General features: G+C 42.7%; 1 protein-coding gene across 1 annotated transcript; it reads right to left on the minus strand.

The window, feature by feature from the left end:
* Positions 1-4,942: 4,942 nt before the first annotated feature.
* On the minus strand, positions 4,943-20,717 carry LOC139745748 (lysozyme C-like). Its single transcript, XM_071656310.1, has 5 exons — positions 20,631-20,717; positions 11,304-11,431; positions 9,066-9,221; positions 7,332-7,431; positions 4,943-6,137 (listed from the first exon to the last, which is right to left on the minus strand). Exons 1-5 carry the CDS (start codon positions 20,633-20,635, stop codon positions 5,849-5,851), a joined length of 678 nt encoding a protein of 225 aa, XP_071512411.1. The 5' UTR covers positions 20,636-20,717; the 3' UTR covers positions 4,943-5,848.
* Positions 20,718-21,085: the final 368 nt, after the last annotated feature.

The raw sequence follows: 21,085 nt of genomic DNA on the forward strand, positions 1-21,085 counted from the left end.
GTGTGTGTGTGTGTGTGTGTGTGTGTGTGTCTGATGATGATGTGGTTAACAGATCAAGGTGGTGATGGCTTTCTAACTATATACATCCCACCGTAACGCAAGCACTAATTGTATGATATATCATACTCACTGTATATCATAAGTCTATTTTGCAACAATGATCTAGTAATCTTTTATTTTACATTTCATCCAAATTGCCAGTATTGGTGCTAATCCAGTGGTGGGTTTAGACGGGTAGCGTCTTATGTCTACAACGAAAAAAAATAGAATAAGGATAAAAAAAAAGAAAATAGCCATAAAAATAAAAATCTGATTCGAAGCTTTGCCCTTGGTGACGTAACCCCTCTGCCATGTTCTCTGATGTTAGACACCCCACATCTCTCTCTCTCTCTCTCTCTCTCTCTCTCTCTCTCTCTCTCTCTCTCTCTCTCTCTCTCTCTCTCTCTCTCTCTCTCTCTCTCTTTCTCTCTCCCCTCGTCGTCGTATTCCGGTTCGAACCGGCAGTGAAGCAGCGTCGGTGCGTCACTTTCACGACCACGATGACGGCGAGGGCGAAGGATGCGCGTACGACAGCTCTTATTAACTCAGGAGGTTACCAGCTGTCGTCACAGTACCGTGAGGAGGAGGAGGAGGAGGTCATCCTCCTCCTCCTCCTCCTCCTCCAGTCGTTGTTTACCTCGTCAATATTCAGTGCTGTGACGTCAGAGACATGACGTACTATCTTTTTTTTTTTTGACCCCCAGTCGGTGTTTACCCTAAAAATAAAAACTGGGGGCGCAGGTGTAAATAACCAGATAAAGAATTATAAATATCTACGCTGACTTTAAACCGTTTCTGAACTTATTTCTAGTATCGAACGGTGACATCATACCCACAAAATATTCGCCGAAGACTTTAAAACAGCAAAGTATACACTAAATGTCTATGATTATGATATATAAGACATTACATAGATCATATAGATATCACATCTTCTTTTTCCTATGTTTCCTTTTGAAGCTCATGGCTCCTACTTAATTCAAGATCAAAGACATGACACACTCCGGGTGTGGACCACATTTTGGAGCAGATGAACTTCGACTCAGAGGCATCATCTCTCGGATTTGTATAAATAGTGAGGGAGGTGTGTGGGAGATATACCATTTGAACACTTCCACTATACGTTGGTCACACACACACTCTATGACACCACTGTGACTAAGTCATTTTGCCCTCTGTTACTCAGTCATTTTGCCTTCTGTTACTAAGTCATTTTGCCATCTGTTACTAAGTCATTTTGCCTTCTGTGAGTAAGTCATTTTGCCTTCTGTTACTCAGTCATTTTGCCTTCTGTTACTAAGTCATTTTGACTTCTGTTACTAAGTCATTTTGCCTTCTTTTACTAAGTCATTTTGCCTTCTGTTACTAAGTCATTTTGCCCTCTGTTACTAAGTCATTTTACCTTCTCTCACTAAGTCATTTTGCCTTCTTTTACTAAGTCATTTTGCCTTCTGTTACTAAGTCATTTTGCCTTCTGTCACTAAGTCATTTTGCCTTCTCTTACTAAGTCATTTTGCCTTCTCTTACTAAGTCATTTTGCCTTTTGTTACTATGTCATTTTGCCTTAGACAAAGAATCCAGAGGTGTGTGTGTTCACAGTGTAACACTATCATACAATATATCGTACATTACATTTTCTCTTTTCCCTGTACAGCGAAGGTCAGAAACGAAGCAACGAGACGCCTGGACACACAGAACAGTCAGCTTTATATCTTACAGCAACAAGCGCTTTGTATTCAGTGTACGTTTTCCCCAAGAGCGGAGCCCAAGCCGTGAATGTCAAATTGTTTTGTCAACGGCAGGGTTATCAATATCGGTTTTGCATTATCCTCTTTTCCCGATAAACGAAGCCCTTGTACTTGCGCAGGAGGGGAAGGGGGGGGGAGGAGATTTTTGGCTTAGGTAATTGAAAAAAACAACGTTTCCAACCAGTTTTTTTTTTCTTCTTTTAGCATTTTATCAACATGCTCATATAACGAATTTTTATGGGTTATTAGGGTGCAAATTCTTTTTTTTATCTCCTTTCTGCTCTCTCTCTCTCTCTCTCTCTCTCTCTCTCTCTCTCTATATATATATATATATATATATATATATATATATATATATGTGTACATATATATATATATATATATATATATATATATATATATATATATATATATATATATATATATATATATATATATATATATATATATGTGTGTGTGTGTGTGTGTATAGACCTACGTCCTGCTTCAAGAGTCTCATCTATTTTTACGAGGTTCCTGCAGCACTCAGGAGGCTGGGCCACTTCCACTGGTCAGGACCATAGGTCGTAAAGTGTTGTATTGTGTGTGTGTCTGTGTGCAGAAAGTACAGGACAGTTGAACAGAAAGCGTCCAGTGTCTTCTTTATGGTAGTTTCATCGAAGGCATGAAGGGTCTCGGGATATGTTAAAACGGTGCTTGTCGTGTTGTATCGTTGGGTGATGGCCAGAGTATATACAAGAAAGTGTGACTCGTGTTTGTCTGGAGAGTGTGGTTTCTAAAGCGTGTGTATCTGTTGGGATGGAGTTCAAGACTGAATTGGAAGGTCTGATGTTTAGCGTTTGTTGGGTTATTTCAGTGTTTAAATGTTTTGTCGTTGTTATATTTGTTGTGGGTGGGGTGGAACGGTGAGTAGAGGTTACTGAAGTGTGAGGCAGGGGTAAGTTTTTTATTTCTATTAGGTGTTCGTGGTTAGTTATAGAATGGTATGGGTGGGAGGGTTCTACGGGTGGGAGGGTTCGACATATTAGTGTTGCATAGAAGTGAGTGTCGAGCATGTTAAGGTGGGACTATGTTGGAAAGATCTTTCTTTCATCCTGAAGGTGATGAGTGTTTGTGTTTACCAGGCATCTAATCATTGTTCTGAGTGGCCCATTTTGTGTTGTTTATAGACATATTTGCTTTTGAGAGAGTGGAAGACCAGGCAGGTGAGGCAAAGTTTAAAGTGGAGCGGATGAATTATGGGTGGAGGATGTTTCTTGTGCAAAGATGGTGCCCGTTAGTATTCTGAGGGAGTTAAGTTTGTGTGCTGCTTTTGTGTTAATGGCATTCGTGTGGGGAGTTAATGTCATGTGTGTGTGACATAGGTGATGCCCAGAATGCTGGCGTTTTGGTCTGTGAGAGACACTGTCCATTCAAGGTGATTGGAGAGTGTGAGCTGGATTCGTGTCTGTTTTGGGTTAAAAAAAATGACTGCAGACTTCTGTGGAATTCAATCAATTTGGTCTGGGTGAGCCATCTTTTCAAATGTGTATTATTGTGGTGCATGTTTGATGTTGCCATTGTGGGTGTCAGGGTGTTGTGGTGTGATTGTGAGGTCTTCTGCATGCGAGAGGACCTTCTTGTTGGGGTTTATCTGAGCCAACGGGAGGTTATGTAGTAAGAGATTAAAGAGAGTTGGAGAAAGAACTGCTTCTTGGGGAACTCCATTGTAGGGCTTAAGTGTTTTAGAGGGGAAGCCATTGTGAGTGATTCTGCTACGATGGCAGGTTATATGATACTGACCAACCGCTTTTTGTCACAGTTATGGAGGGTGGTGTCAAGTATTTTCTATGAGGATGTGTCTGGGGACAGTGTCAAATGCTTTATTGATATATATATATATATATATATATATATATATATATATATATATATATATATATATATATATATATATATATATATATATATATATATGTATATATATATATATATATATATATATATATATATATATATATATATATATATATATATATATATATATATATACGAGACCCTTCTCCCAGCATGAGGGTGAGGTAGGTCAGTATGAGTCAGGGGCAGTTGGCTGCAGCCAGCCACCAGTCACGTCCTCGCGTGACGACCGATGTCTCCGGCCAATTTCCTCCCACTGGAGATTGTCCACGAGAATGACACTTGGCTCCTCGGTTAATATTCTTTTACCGTGCTATGTTATTTGGCGGGGACTCCCTACCCCATTAGCAGAAACTGTAATCATAACTCATATTATGCGTGTGACCTTGCGTACTGCGTCTACGTAGGAATGCGTATGGGGCAGTGTACTATGTGCGAGTGGGCGTATGTATATATGTATGTAGCTGTTTATTCATACATTAAGGGAGGGGAGATTTTTACACGCTAAGGGACCCCATATCGTCTCTTGAGCTCAATTTATGATCATAAAACGTATTAGCTTTGTGTATGACGTCAACATTCCTAGTCTCATAACTCGGTTTATTTCATTCGTCCACAACTCTCATGTTATGATTCTCGACGTCTTTAACAACATCTTGCTTGCTGGATTTCATGTTGTGGCCTCCGGTTGTTCCATATATGTATATCTTTCGAAGAACTGTTCATTAATACCTTCAACTGCTTTAAAGACTTCATTTTATTGATCAGGGCATTCTATATAAATATATATATATATATATATATATATATATATATATATATATATATATATATATATATATATATATATATATATATATATGAACCAGTGTTCTCATGTTGACAATGGAATCATTATTGCGCATTAAGTACTATATGATACACAGATGTAATGGTGGTTATTAATTGTTCCTGCAGTATATATATATATATATATATATATATATATATATATATATATATATATATATATATATATATATATATATATACACTCACGGCTTCTCTGGTGCATTCTTCTGACAGAGGAAAAGATAAAAAAAGTCTTTTTTACTGACAAATTTATGTTTGATATTTTTGATCCAGTAATTCAAATGTTGGTGATTTGTGACGTGATGGTTTTTCACGCTAATAGCTCTCGTAGATCATATTGTACCATCGTAGATGACCGGGTTCGATTTCCTTAAGCTAAAAGGGATAGTGCCATTAAAAGACCAACACCAACTTCTGTTTTTCTTCAAATATCCAAGACAAAATATGATCAGATGAAAACATTCTTTAGGGTAAAGCCATTGTGGTTTAAGATGGCAACACCGAACAACACTATGGTACAGCAACATAGTTGTTATCATAGTGCAATACAGAGGAATACATACAGCAATAGGCTTCTGGGGCACCATGAAGACTTCTTGTAATGACATATAACCAGCAATATATTATCTAAGGCACCATGACATACAAAGCATTTTCCTATTTTCCTTAGCCAAGCAATTGGGAATAACGATATATATATATATATATATATATATATATATATATATATATATATATATATATATATATATATATATATATATATATATATATATATATATAAGTTTTTCTTGTACAAAATATGGACGCTAGGAAGGTTGGGTGTGAGGAAACACACCTGCTGATATATATGGTAGAGGAGAAGATTTCACCCAACTTACATATAAGAGATATTGTAGGATTTTATATTTCAGTTTATTAACAAAAGAAAATTAATTGTAAAAAAAGTGTCTGTTGCATTGGTGTTATGCATCGCTTTGTATATATATATATATATATATATATATATATATATATATATATATATATATATATATATATATATATATATATATGTATATCAGAAAAAACAATATCATTAAGGTCTGTCATTTGCAAAAAAGGCACAGAATTTGTACTATTCATCTAAAGATGAAGTGGCAATTATTTTTCCATAGGACATGACGTTGGTTTGGCATAGATAATGCCAACATTCACAAATCAACACATCTGTGGAAGTGTGGAATACAGCATATAACATCTTCATCTCCTAAAACTCCAATGATTAATTACTTTCCCTGGAATACTGTGTGTTTCTACTAATGACGACCGGGTTAATAAAAGTACCTACGATAGTACGGTACCACTACACCAGGAGTAGGCCGTACGTGCTGATAAAAAGGCCGAAAGAGAGGCAGATAATTGAACCTGATGGGCACGCGAGCATTGTTGATAATGGGAGAGTCACCCTTGGAATCGTCATAATAGTCGTTTTCTGTGTTGGTCTGACCGTTGGCTGCTACGTCACGTATGTTGATGTTGTTGGAGGAAAATGAAGATGACCAACACTCAGACATGTATTCATTAAGATCGACGTTCTGACACCTGTTTGTGTAAGCAACCCTGTGAAGAAAGAGATAGAATATCTATGAAGATCGATTGTTATATTACAACAAACACATAACATAGAAATTCTCTCGTGAACATTATTACATTGCCATAAGGTAAGGGAAAGTTCCCCTGCTGATGTAAAGAAAATGGACTAATAAAGGTATTACTGTCTTCGCAGTGTGCAAATATACCCACTGTGAGCACAATTCCGAGTGGCAAATGGGATCTTTTCTCGACTCAGCATTTCCAAACTTATAAACGTGTGACACAGAACTCCCATTTCCAGCCCTTAGGAGTAAAACATAGTGCCGGTAACGTCAGATACACACACACACACACACACACACACACACACATATATATATATATATATATATATATATATATATATATATATATATATATATATATATATATATATATATATAGTCGTCAACAATGGAGGACATCTTAACATCTTAAAGATGCTACATGAACAGCCACGGAGGAGACACTCCGCCCTGAAGTTCACGTACGAACTTCGTGTGAAGAACATGATTCGCTTCCAAGATGTTCAAACAGATGGCAGAGAGAACGGCATGTATGTGTATATATATATATATATATATATATATATATATATATATATATATATATATATATATATATATATATATATATCACTAGTGTGTAAAGCCAGTCCACAGATGTGGGACAAAGTAGATATATGAATGCCAAAAAAAAAAAAAAGTGAATAGCCTGAGTTTAGGATCAAACTTCCATTTTCAGCTCATCATTATTAACTCACAACTACGAACAGAGATGATATGAAATGCTCAACACTGGACTTTTGTCTCGCCAATGGGGGTAACCAGAGCGATGCAAATTCATGCTATTAAAATGTTCATGACAGACACAATCATTGAGCAACAGATAACGAACATTTTTAGACGACACAGTGGAACATCAAAAGCCTCATTCGAACACACTTTCCATGGCATACAATAGGGATGGAGTGAGCCCAGTCTGTGACGTAGATGAATATAAGGAAAACAGGCAAGACAGTTCATATCGACGTGATGACGAAAACGCATTCTTTGCGTAACGTACGCCGCCAAACCCACAGAGGTCTCTCTCTCTCTCTCTCTCTCTCTCTCTCTCTCTCTCTCTCTCTCTCTCTCTCTCTCTCTCTCTCTATCTCTATCTCTCCCCTAAGGCTATACTGACCAAGCGGTGTATCCTGTCCCTTGGCCCTTCCACTTCTCCGTTTCCTTGATGATCTTCTTGAAGCAAGCCACGTCGTCGGTCAAGTCGTCATCCAGCAGGTCTGGAAGCGAGACAGGAAGATAGGAATAGGTTGACTCACTTATTCACGTGTGAGTATAAGTGTATGTGTGTGTGTGTGTGTGTGTGTGTGTGTGTGTGTGTGAGCTGCGTCAGTCCATGTACAAAATTAACGTTTTGGGGTTTAGCTGGAATATGAAACATCATGGTAAATAAAGACGTGGTAGAACATGCATAATGTTAATGCTACGTGAGTACTACGACGGAACACTGATGAAATTGCGTAACACACTCGTTGTGGTAGAACATAAATTCTTGTCTAATAGACTCGTGTTATTGTTACGGTGTTTGGACCGTGTACATCTTGAAAATATATATATATATATATATATATATATATATATATATATATATATATATATATATATATATATATATATATATATATATATATATATCTATGAAGGAACTTGTCAAGTCTATGTATATTCATGTGAGTTTACACAACAGTTATAGCAATGTAATATCGTAATAGTATATGCTACGACAGACTATGTTGGAGTTATCGTAGGCGTTATAAAGGAATATATCTAAGCTCATGTTTATGGATAGCACAGGCTGAAGTTTACATAAAGGTTTTGCAATATAACATGACCTAATTCATGTAGGGGTTGAGCTAGGATATTATGGATCTATCTATCTATCTATCTATCTATCTATCTATTTATCTGTCTATCTATTTATCTATCTATCTATCTATCTATCTATCTATCTATCTATCTATTTGGGTTTGTACTATGACCTCCGTAGCATATACAAGCGACATCACCAAGAACCACTTAGAATATAGTGCTTCACACATGGCTTCCGCAGAATACGTGATACAAAGCTAAGTAACTGGGTTACCTTGACTGGCTTATTCTATATCGTTTTTTACTCCACATTTTTTCTCCCCACAGACTCTCGACAGCGCGGGTTTACAACATGAGGAAGTCCAATTATCTTGATGTGGAAAAAATACACATCAGTATTCTAATACTGTGCTGTGATGTTAGCTTAGCTCGTCGATGATCGGACATACGAATAGAAAGAACTTGGGTGTATTAATTAGAAGGATGTAGGATTTCTTTCATCGAAAACCTCGTCGGGTCAGAAGGTCCAGTGGTATCTGGTATCTTCAAGGTCATACTTAGTGTAGACACTTAATACTATGGACACTCCTGGTATATATGAAGTTCCCACCTTTGACGAAGGAGGTTTGGTGTCTGAAGTTACCAGTAATGGAGAAAACTTCATAGAGAAAGGAGGTGTGATATCGGATATCCCACAGTGGTATAATACCCTCACCTAATAGTAGGGAGGTTTAGTATACTACGTAGACCCGACCAGGCATCCAACTCTGTGACAGTCGCTGACCTGGATACGACGTGAGAGAGGGGGCGTGTTCACCAAACACTCCCTCCGCTTACCTGAACACACACACACACCGTTATATTGGCGTTCTTCAGGTATTGAGGAAAACATATATAAAGAGGCTTTTGAAAGACTCACCATCTCTCTGGACAGACATATTGGGAACTATAAGACGAAGACGATTCTCCTCACCCATCAAGGCAGAGAGACTCGTCCAACACCCACTCGCTTCCACTCACTCCCTCACTCACTCCTTCGTCTCACCTGCGCATGGCATTCTGCACACGTTCTTGCCGTAGGTGTCGTCGCACCAGTACTTGTTGTTCAGCTGGAAGAGACCATAGTCCTTGCTGCCGTTCGTGTTAAAGTCGTTGACGCTGCTGGTGTCGAAGGACGACTCGTACTGGGCTATGCACACCCCTGCAGCCGAGGGAGGAGGAGGTGGAGGACCTGGTTAGTCTTCTGGTAGTGGTCGGGGTTGTGTTGGTGGTGGTGGTGACGGTGGAGTGGTAGTAGGAGGCAATGGTCAGATGATGATGATGATGATGATGCTGGTGGTGGTGGTAGTAGTGACAATAGGTGGTATTTCTACTGGTGGTGGTAAAGGAGGAGGGGGAGTGATAGTGGTAGGTGTCGGCAGTTCCGATGGTGGTTGGTAGTGGAGGTAGGAGTAAGGGTGGTGATGGTAATGACGTGGTGGGACGAGATACGAGGCACGTGTTCAGAATTTGATGATGGTGAAGGGAATGGGGAAGGAGAGGATGGTGGAGAAAGCAGGAAGGAGAATACTATGAAGGGGAATAATAGGGGGGGAAAAAGATGGTCTTTGGAAATTTGTTGTCTGTCGACGAAGATAAGCACTGACGCTTTGAAAGACAGAGAGAGAGACAGACAGAAGGCATCAGACACCATGACAGTCGCTGACCTCACCAGGCATCAACCCCTCATAACACCCACTGACATCACCAGACTTAAACCAGCCATGATATTCAACTGACATCACCAGGCATCAACGACCCATGACATCCACTGTCTTCACCAGGCATCACTAACCTATGACATCCGCTGACCTCTCCAAGTATCACCCAAACCATTACACCAGTTGACCTCACCAGGCATCAACCAAACCATGACATCCACTAACGTCACCAGGCATCAACCAAACCATGACATCCATTAACCTCACCAGGCATCAACCAAACCATGACATCCACTAACCTTCCCCCAAGCACCAAGTACCATGACACTTGCTCTTTCCCTGCCATATATATAAAACCTTATCTCCTCCAAGCATCCTGTGGCTCTCTACAGCCACCACGTCCTGGGTTGTCAACAGGAAGGGTGTCGAACTTTTGGATTCACGCGTTTAGAAGGTCAGCGGAAAACCGCCCCTCCCTCCTCTCTCTCTTTCTCTCCCTTTCCCTTCCCACCGTCCCCTCCCCCCCTTCTACCAAATAGCATATCCTACGACTCTAGAGTACTTCATGACGCCCAGTACCATGTCCGGATGTCATGAATAAACATCCTGACGCACAGGCAGCCATGCAGACGTCATGAACAAGGCGTCGGCAACCATGCAATCTGGCCAGCTGTTGGGTCAAGAGGAAATGCATGAGAAAAGTCTTGTGTTCGTACGCACTCAACTCCAGTTATTAGTGACAGAAGTGATTTGGTACATGAGTATATGACTTGATGCGTGTATGTGATGAGTTGTGCATGATATACATGTGATATTATGTTAATGATATATATATATATATATATATATATATATATATATATTACCAACAGCCAGGATCGAACCCGGGACCCCTGTGCAAGAGGCAGGCATGCTAACCGCTAGGCTATGGCTAGCGGTTAGCATGCCTGCCTCTTGCACAGGGGTCTCGGGCTCGATCCTGGCTGTTGAAGGTTTGTATGTTCTATGAAGGTGCGCGTTCATATGCACTTTATTCGTATATGTATATATATATATATATATATATATATATATATATATATATATATATATATATATATATATATATATATATATATATATATATATATATATATATATGATCTATGGTATACTCTGGTGATGATTTCCTTGACGTGTATTCGCTAGTCCTAAAATGTATGTTATTTCCTTCTTAATGATCCCTCAGCTTGTGTGTATTTGTATACATGAGGCCTGACACTTCACGCAGGTCATTTTGACAGCTGTGAAACCCCCAAACCCAGTTCTGTCTTTTCAACTTTCATGTCAGAAACTTCTTCCATAACATTATGTAGGCTGAATACCCAGAGACAGAGAAAATGATGGAATACAAGAAATTTGATGAATACTCAGACAGACAGACATATTCATGTACTACAAGTTATCTACACGGGTCATAATCTTAATTCAGCATACGTTTGGTGAATTGGGTGTAAGTTAATCACGAGCTGCTCGCAAAATGCTTCTAACTCGCCAGCAGAGAGACGGAAATGATCAAGATCAAATATGATATGTTCACGCACATTTCTTGACGTCCTCTCTGCTTACGCCATACACCTTCTCCAGCAGTGACGCCAGCTCACACTTCTCGAAGATCTTGCCCGTGGAGACGCCCAGGACGGTCGCCACCAACACCAGGGACACGAACATCCTGCCAGATAAGGGAAGATTAGAAGGTCTCTCTCTCTCTCTCTCTCTCTCTCTCTCTCTCTCTCTCTCTCTCTCTCTCTCTCTCTCTCTCTCTCTCTCTCTCTCTCTCTGTGTGAGCGAGATATTTGAGAGGACACAGAGAGATGATGAAGAAGCAAGATGGTAAAGAGATTAAACATACACACACACACACACACATACACACACACATACACATACACACACACACGTCATCCATCGTGACATAGGAGGACAGGGAGGATGGTTATGGGACATTGAAGTCCGATGTGAACTCTTCCTCTGCAACGTTTCGGTAACACACTCTCTGAGGAAACACATGCTAACATTATGGGTAAAAACGCAAGCTTCTCTGACCTTTGGAAACGTTGCTTCATGGGTATGGAAAGTAAAAGGCAACTTGCATTGGTTGTTTCCAGAATTCCAGAATCTCCCATCATATATATATATATATATATATATATATATATATATATATATATATATATATATATATATATATATATATATAATTATTTTAATTTATTATCATTTGTCGCTGTCTCCCGCGTTAGCGAGGTAGCGCAAGGAAACAGACGAAAGAATGGCCCAACCCACCCACATGCACATGTATATACATACACGTCCACACACAGCACATATACATACCTATACATCTCAACGTATACATATATATACACACACAGACATATACATACATGCACATGTACATAATTCATACTGTCTGCCCTTATTCATTCCCGTCGCCACCCCGCCACACATGACCTGACAACCCCCTCTTCCCCCGCATGTGCGCGAGGTAGCGCTAAGAAGACAAAAAAAGGCCACATTCGTTCACACTATATATATATAATGTATATATTTAGCTATGGCTTGTGTGTGGATGTGAGCGGATGTGGCTATTCTTCATTTGTTTCCGGGCGCTGCCTCGCTGATGCAAGGTGACGGTGTCGATTGTAGGGGCAAAAGAAGGAAATGTTTATGTTAATTTTTTTTCTTTTCCTTCATGTATTTCTGCTGTTTCCTGTGGGGCGGGATGGGGTTGGGAATGGATGAAGGCGAAGAAGTATGAATATGTACAAATGTATATGCGTGTATATATATATATATATATATATATATATATATATATATATATATATATATATATATGTATATATATATATATATATATATATATATATATATATATATATATATATATATATATATATATATATATATATATATGTATGTATATATATACCACAGGTCGGCTTCGAACCCTGGGTAGGGCGTCCGGCTGCCTCGGCCACACGTAGGTTAACACACACACACACGCTAGACTTCTAGTGTTTTTACGCGTGTCCCACCCTCATCTCGGTGGCATGGCCTTTAATCTCACGCGGCTCCGTCAACCGTACGTAGATCCCACGTCTCATAAGGCCTCCTCACTCCACCTTTCCCCCTACCACCACTCCCTCTCTCTCTCTCTCTCTCTCTCTCTCTCTCTCTCTCTCTCTCTCTCTCTCTCTCTCTCTCTCTCTCTCTCCCTTCCCCATCCAGACCAACTCCCTAACCCACCTGCCGAACACCCCCTTACCCCTCTTCCTCCTCCTCCTCCTCCTCCTTCCACGTAGCCCACCTGCCCCCGCCACTCATACAAGGAAACCTGTTAATCAGATAATACTGCTTTACACCCATTAAACACAGGCTCTCAAGAAGAAGAAGAAGAATGCCCCCCTTTTCCCTCCCTCCTCCCATTAAGTAGTCCTCCCGTAAATCTCTTCTCGCTGACGCCCCTCACTACCTGCATCCTAAGCGGAATGAGCACCACGTCTTACCCTTGAGACGCTGCTGGTAATGGGACTTGAATGAATTACTACCTTGACGGTCGTATTTTCCCCTAAGGGTTGCGTGCGTAGTGTCGTAATACGACTTGCGAAAAAACAAGATCCCTTCACCTTGGTGGGGGTTTGGAGATGATGACTTGAATGACTACCTTGGCGTTCGTATTTCCCCGAAGGGTTGCGAACGAAGTGTCGCAATACGACTTGCGAAAAACAAGGTTCCCTTCACCTTGGTGAGGGGTTTGGAGATGATGGCTGGCCAGCTGCTGCTGCTGCTGATGAGGAGGAGGAGGACGAGGCTGGGCTAGGGATCGGAACCCACCTACCCTCCAAGGTGACCCACGGTGTGTGAGGCGGGAACCCCCTAGGCAACAGATATCTGCTCCTTTTAGGAGACATAGTGCTGCGCGGAGTGTCCATACCAAACCTACGACACGTTAACCAGGGTCGGTGACCCTCCCCTTCCTTCCTCTCTCTCTCTCTCTCTCTCAGGTGGCGGGGCAGCCAGCGACCAGGAGGGTGTAGGGTACTACCCTCCTGGTCGTCAGCGGGAAGGGAAGGTTAGTGACGGCTTAGCGAGACAGTACTTCAGTGAATGTCACTTTCCACGCCATAGACTCAGGGAAAAATCTCTTCCTCCTGCCTTTAACCTACGTGTGACCAACAGACGAAGGTTCAGTCTCACAACCGTGCACTCTAGGCTTCTCAAAACGCCATCACACTTGGCAACACGTAACTCCCACGACCCGTTTTCTGTAACAGTATACCTCCCCTGTGACGTGAGCTACTCGCTAGCTCTGCCTTTTGGGCAAAATGATCGTAATAATCGTAAGTCAGCGAGAAGATAATTCTTGCTCCTAGTGGAAGGAAAATCTATCAACACATCGGAGAAGTAATTAATATAATCCCACCAAAGGACAAAGATGAAAATGTAATTGATAATACCATAGCCTCCTCCAATGCTTGAGCTAACACGTCGTCCACACAACAGCATAATAGGCAACGTGTTATAATCACCCCCCAGTTCTCACCCTCGTTCGTTATCAATACCCAGTTCTCACCCTCGTTCGTTATTAAGACCCAGTTCTCACCCTCGTTCGTTATCAATACCCAGTTCTCACCCTCGTTCGTTATTAACACCCAGTTGTCACCCTCGTTCGTTATTAACACCCAGTTCTCACCCTCGTTCGTTATTAAGACCCAGTTCTCACCCTCGTTCGTTATTAAGACCCAGTTCTCAACCTCGTTCGTTGTTATGACCCAGTTCTCACCCTCGTTCGTTATTAACACCCAGTTGTCACCCTCGTTCGTTATTAACACCCAGTTCTCACCCTCGTTCGTTATTAACACCCAGTTCTCACCCTTCGTTCGTTAACCTTAGCTTGACACCTCGTTGACCTTGACGGCCCGCTGTCTCGAGGGGCCGAGTATGACATGGGAGCTATGTTATGTGTCACACTCACAAGAGGACAGATGATCTGGGTAGTCGAGATCTCTTTGTCCTCGATGATGAAGTTGTTGCCATTGTCCTCAAGTTACCGTACTGAAGTAGGCGAGTCGTCGTGGTTGGTGGAAGGTGTGTGTGTGTGTGGGGGGGGGAGTCGTCATCAGACTCGGGGGGCCTGAGTCTTTGCATTCCATAGATCACACTAGCATACTGAAGGAAACACCACCTCTCCCTCCCTCAAGCTGCTAGACCTTAACTCCTCCTTCGCAAGGATTAACGTATTTTTCCCCTCATTGAAGCACGGGAGGCCTACTCGTTTTGTGAAGCATTGGTCGTACTTTGGGGGAATTGATACGACTCCATTACAGGTGGGAGGATGGAGGAAATGAAGTTGGGACACACGTAAGATCACTAGAAGTTAAAGTGCAGGGCATGAAGAAGGATGAGCCAAGAGGAGAGAGAGACAGTTAGTGGATGAGTGTGGTGTCATTTCTTAACGTCTGAGAGAGAGAGAGAGAGAGAGAGAGAGAGAGAGAGAGAGAGAGAGAGAGAGAGAGAGAGAGAGAGAGAGAGAGAGAGAGAGAGATCGTTGTACCGGATCCCAGGCTGACAGTGTTTGACTCCCTTGAGTACGAGGGGTCGACCCCTCTGGTATGATGGCGACAGTCTAGCTTTAACCCTGGTCAAGAACCAGGTCGTCATCTTCAATGGGGGGTCGTGCCGCCACCGTGCCCAGTGGTCGTACCTTCGTGATCAAGTGGTTAACGTAGTCGTGTAGCCTTATATGCACACGATGACCTGTTTTTTTCAATTACCAGATATCATAAGGATGTTCTGAGGAATGATGGTTTTGCCTGCCGTGCTGCGTCGTTACTGGGAGTGAGGCAAAGAGGAGAAAATATCAAGAATTATCTAAATAATCTTCAGCGATACAAAGAGGAATATCTTTCCTTCAGAGCCGTGTTAGCGTCAAAGTAAAACCTTTTGTGTAAAAGAGACATAACTCAAGTAAAGTCCACGTTAGAGTTATAGATCTTATGCCATTTGGTTATTAAGATGTTGGGTAACAACTGTTGTTGCGTCTGACCTAACACTTCTTCATACCTGGTCAGGAGTGGAGGTGGTTAGGTCGGGGAGGGAGTGAGGGAGGGAGTGAGGGAGGAGGACTGTTCACTGTAAAACGAGTTCTAGCGCTGAGGGTCGACCGGGTGAGGTTATGACTGTTGCTGTAAATAGTTGGGGAGGAGGAGTCGCTACTGTTTTACCCGCGGGAGCTGTACAAGTCCAGCGGGTTCGGCAGGTGCTGGGTGAGGAGGAGGAGGAGGAGGAGGAGGAGGAGAAAAGATCCCGAGGAAGAAGGTATGATGGAGGAATCTAAAGGAAGGATGGGAAGGGAGTCCTTAGAATAGAGTTAGAGGGACGCTAAGACAGAAGTTGAGGGAGGGTTCCTCTGGTGTAGCATAAGATCAGTAAGGAGGAGTAGGTTCCAGGGAGCTTATAAAGGAAGTATGAGATACCATCACATCACAACGGAAGCGGACAAAAGTCTCGTAGTGGTGAGGGTTCATGGTTAACTACGCTGTATCTAATGGGGAGGACTGGTGGTTAGCTGTATCTTATCCAGTGGAGAGGGCTGTTCGTTGGTTGTATCATATCAGGTGGAGAGGGTCGATAGTTGGCGGTATTATATCCAGTGGAGAGGGATGGTATTAGGCTGCATTATATCCAGTGGAGAGAGCTAATGGTTGGCTCCATTATGCCTAGTGAAGTGGGGTAATGGTTGGCTGCAGTATATCCACTGGAGACGGTTAACTGCTGACTCCATTATATCTGGTGAAGAGGGTTGGCTCCATCGTACCTAGTGGGGAGACCTAATGGTTGGCTGGATTATATCTAGTGGAGATGACTGATGATCATTTGCTTCATATCAAGACATAGAGAAAATGCTGAAGAAGCTACTTGGTTGTGTGAGGTCTCTGACCTGATCAATGATACATCTTACCGGCGCAGGATTCGTTCGAGAAATGCAACTTCATGCCTGAGAGCGAACAGCGAACAGATCAACGGAAGAAGTGGATTCGAGAGATTGTGATAACCAGGAAAATATCACGACTGAGTTTTGTCTGGTGAATGTTATTACTCCGTTAGTTCAGCACAGAACGTAATCTGTTGTTCTTTCCCTCTTGAAAAAAAAGGAAAACAAGATTATTTTTTCATATTTTTTTTTCTTTGCCTTTCAGGAATACGGTGTCTTAGATCTACTGACTCTGTGTGTGTGTGTGTGTATGAGAGAGAGAGAGAGAGAGAGAGAGAGAGAGAGAGAGAGAGAGAGAGAGAGAGAGAGAGAGAGAGAGAGAGAGGTCGTCAAAGAGGCAAGACAAGACAGACGGAGAGAGATTACCCAAAAATGCTGTGAGATGGCTGGCGTTCAGATCAAATAAAGGTGGAAAGAGGAAGGGGGTGGAAAGCGCATCACTGGTTTACCTCACAAAACATCTTCGTGGAACTTCAGAGTCAAAACTCGACATCCTCCTCCTTTGCGAGACGAGACCGACTCAGGCCAGAGTCATCACACGTCCTGAATACCCAGACGACATGAAGCGGTGGTGCCACAGAGCAACAGCGGCAAGGCGAATGCACTTTGAAACCTGTTCATTTACTAGAAAAAAAATGTAAAGGAAAAAAAAGAGAAAACTTGTTCGGAAGACGAATAAAAAACCCTTTAATGTCGGGGTCACACAAGTGCGAAGTGCCTTAGAGGTGATTCTTACTGTTATAAGAATTATATTTGTCTCCAACGGTTACTCTCATAAGAACCATATTTGCCTCACAGGACTGAAGGCACTGTGGTGATAACCAGCTATAAATAACAAGGACTCGCGCGGAGACAAGAATATTAGAACCCAGGATGAACGATTGGGGGATAAGGAGGCTCATGTGATCAAGGTGAGGATGATGAGGGACAAGAGCCAACCTCACGCCATCATAACCTCCTCCACTCTATGAACGACAACCTCACGCTATCATAACCTCCACTCTATGAACGACAACCTCACGCCATCATAACCTCCACTCTATGAACGACAACCTCACGCTATCATAACCTCCTCCACTCTATGAACGACAACCTCACGCTATCATAACCTCCACTCTATGAACGACAACCTCACGCTATCATAACCTCCTCCACTCTATGAACGACAACCTCACGCCATCATAACCTCCACTCTATGAACGACAACCTCCCGCCATCATAACCTCCACTTTATGAACGACAATGATAACTGTGTCGGTCGCTAACGGTATCTTCGTCCACGTAACTTGAGAAGAAATTGATAACCAGAACACTCTAACGTAGGTGTGAATTGTCGAGTTTTTATTCATTCAGTTTTCTTTTTATTTTTTTGCCTCGTGATATCGTTCGTGCAGACGACAGTTCTCTTAATGTCACTCGTAACCTGACCACTGGGTAGAGCGAGTCTGTCTTCGCCTGACCACTGGGTAGCGAGAGAGTCTTCGCCTGACCACTGGGTAGCGAGAGAGTCTTCACCTGACCAGTGGGTAGCGAGAGAGTCTTCGCCTGACCACTGGGTAGCGAGAGAGTCTTCGCCTGACCACTGGGTAGCGAGAGAGTCTTCGCCTGACCACTGGGTAGCGAGAGAGTCTTCGCCTGACCACTGGGTAGCGAGAGGGTGCATTCAACCTAAACCAGGCAAGTGGATTGGAAGAGATGGTCGGGAAATCAAATACTTTCCCTCATAAACTCGACCGTATCTACAAACCTAAGATCGTCTTAAAACCTCTTATGCACGACTCTAAGGCCTTGGGTATGATGGCAAGACCTTTGACCTCCACTGGGGATAAGATAACAGTTCAGGTCATCAAGGATGATAACATCTTGTTCAAGAGTCCTATTGTGCTCGAAGGTGTGAAATCCAGATGATCCCCTGAGGCAATCACACATCGTTTATCAAGTAAGGTTATGTCATTGGGATTAAGTGAAGTCAAAAGACTGATGAAGGGATTTAAAAAAGGGTGAAGGGCTTTCTGGCTACAGGTACCGGTGTCGAGACCATTTAAAGGCCATTTGAATGTATCCAGAGAAGGATCAGTAGTGCTAAGATGTGTGGAAGTCTCAAGGAGATTCGTCAGAAACCGCAAACGTGTCTCGAATTTCAAAACGTTCGTCCAGGCCAAGAGATGAGGCACGTGACCTTCTCACTGACACTGAATGGCCCTAGTTAGATAGTGTCGTCCCCCGAGGCCACTGTATGTACGTGCGAAGGTCAAGAACCTCTTCCCTCGGCCGGAATGAATGGACGAGGAGGAGTCAAAGGTCGAAAACTCGGAAGCTTGGCTGAACTCCAGGTGAGCCTGGGGCAAGGTATGGGCGGGAGGAGATACCGAGGTAAGGTAGGAAATAACTCGCAGGCTGGGGAGCACCGAAGGCTGTATCTGAGGGTGATGCTGATGTTTCTTGCTGCCTGCCGCTGCTGACGCAACAGGCCCAAGTCTTCCTGATCCTCCGACTTCCCGCTGTATGCTGCTTAAGACGCAGTATACAAGTTTTCCCATTGTTGCTTTATTGTTCACGTGCTAGCTTCGACGCGATAGTGTTGGTCGATGCTATCATCTCAGAGAGAGAGAGAGAGAGAGAGAGCAGCGATGGCATGTGTAAGAGGAGAGAGTGGGATGTGGAAGGTAGAACTGTAGGTGAGAAAGGGCAGCGAGTGGTGGGATGAACTAAAGTTGCTAATGAAAGAGAAAAGAGAGGCGTATAGGCGGTACTTACAGGGAAGGGGTGCAGATGATTGGGATACGTACAAGAGAAAGCGGCAGGAGGTCAAGAGGAAAGTGCAGGGATTGCATGGAGGGAAAATGAGAAATAGAGTGAATGATTATCTGTAAACTTCAGGGATGATAAGATGTTATTGGAGGAGATTGATATTATGAGAAAAAACAATAGAAAAATGGGAACATCGGTGGAAGGGGCAAGTTAGAAAGGGATGACAGGTAGTAATGAGATTAGGAGCTCAAGTGAGTAGTTTGAAGGAATTCTGAATGTGCATGATGATGTGCTTAGGACTGGAAGGTATGCGAAGTGAGAGTGTCATGGAAAGTGACTTGGTGAAGAGAGAAGAGGTAGTGAAAGCCTTGCGGAAGATGAAATGCGGCAAGGCGGCGTGTGTAGACGGCATTGCAGTTGAATATCTAAAGAAATAAGATGTCTCTGTTGTTGACTGCTTAGTTAGGATTTTCAATGCATGTATGAATGATGGTGAGGTGCCTGAGGATTAGCGGAATGCATGTAAAGACAAAGGGGACAAATATGTCTTCAAACTACAGGGGTATGAGTTTGATGGGTATACCTCGTAGAATGTATGGAAGAATGGTGACTGACAGGTTGAAGGCATGAACAGCATCGGACTGGGGAGGATCAGAGCGAATCTCGGAGTAATAGAGGATATGTGGTTCAGGTGTTTGCTCTAAAGAATGTGTGAGAAAAACGTAGAACAACAAGTATTTGTATAGCATCTCTGTCTTTCTTTTTCCTGCGGGTTCTTGTTCATTGATCATGCTGAGCACTACCATCCTATACACTGAGCACAACCACTATTCCCTTACACTAAGCTCCACCACCCCCTTACACTGAACACCACCATCCCTTACACTGAGTACCACAACCCCTTCCACTGAGCACCACGGTTCATTCCACTGAGCACCACGGTTCATTCCGCTGAGCACCACGGTTCATTCCACCCCACGAAGTACCATCACTTCTCTCTCTCTCTCTTCCAAACCAGCCCCTCATAGCGAGCAGTATACCCAGGTCTCGACTCTCAGACACCTCTCACACGGGGCACCACACACACAAACACCCTTCTCCTCCTCCTCCTCCTGCTTACCTCATCTCGTCGAGTTGTGTTCAGGGTTCTCGCTCGGGGTCTGGGTCGCCTCGTCCGCACTCTAGCACGTCCCGTGGGCTAACATACAGCAGGCCACAGGGACACCCAGCTTTATATGCTCGACGCGGGGACCCCGAGCGCGAGTTTGTATTTGTTTTTTTGTGACCCTCAAGATTAGCAAGGTTATCTACCAAACTTGTCTGATCGAGACTCTCAAGAACTGGACAATCCAAAGTCGACCTGAACGTTATCTAGTTTATTCTACGCCAGTTGAAATCCGATTGTGTTCAAGACGTTCTGTTGATGGAGGCTGATAAGGATCCTATCAAACCTAGGAAAGATATTAAGGTTTCTGGAAACCTCAGAGAACGGACGGCTTTAGAAGACACACCCGTTTCCTATATGTTGAAGTTCGAACACACACACACACACACACACACACACACACACACACA

This window comes from Panulirus ornatus, chromosome 1 (assembly GCF_036320965.1).
Source record: "Panulirus ornatus isolate Po-2019 chromosome 1, ASM3632096v1, whole genome shotgun sequence".
NCBI classification, from domain to species: domain Eukaryota; kingdom Metazoa; phylum Arthropoda; class Malacostraca; order Decapoda; family Palinuridae; genus Panulirus; species Panulirus ornatus.

Excerpts from the sequence above, each read along its gene's own strand:
- LOC139745748 (XM_071656310.1), bottom strand. Across the intron at positions 9,222-11,303 it reads CAGAGAGGACGTCAAGAAAT|GGGTGTGCATAGCCCAGTAC; the intron begins GTGCGTGAACAT and ends CCTCGGCTGCAG. Across the intron at positions 7,432-9,065 it reads GTGCAGAATGCCATGCGCAG|ACCTGCTGGATGACGACTTG; the intron begins GTGAGACGAAGG and ends TCTCGCTTCCAG.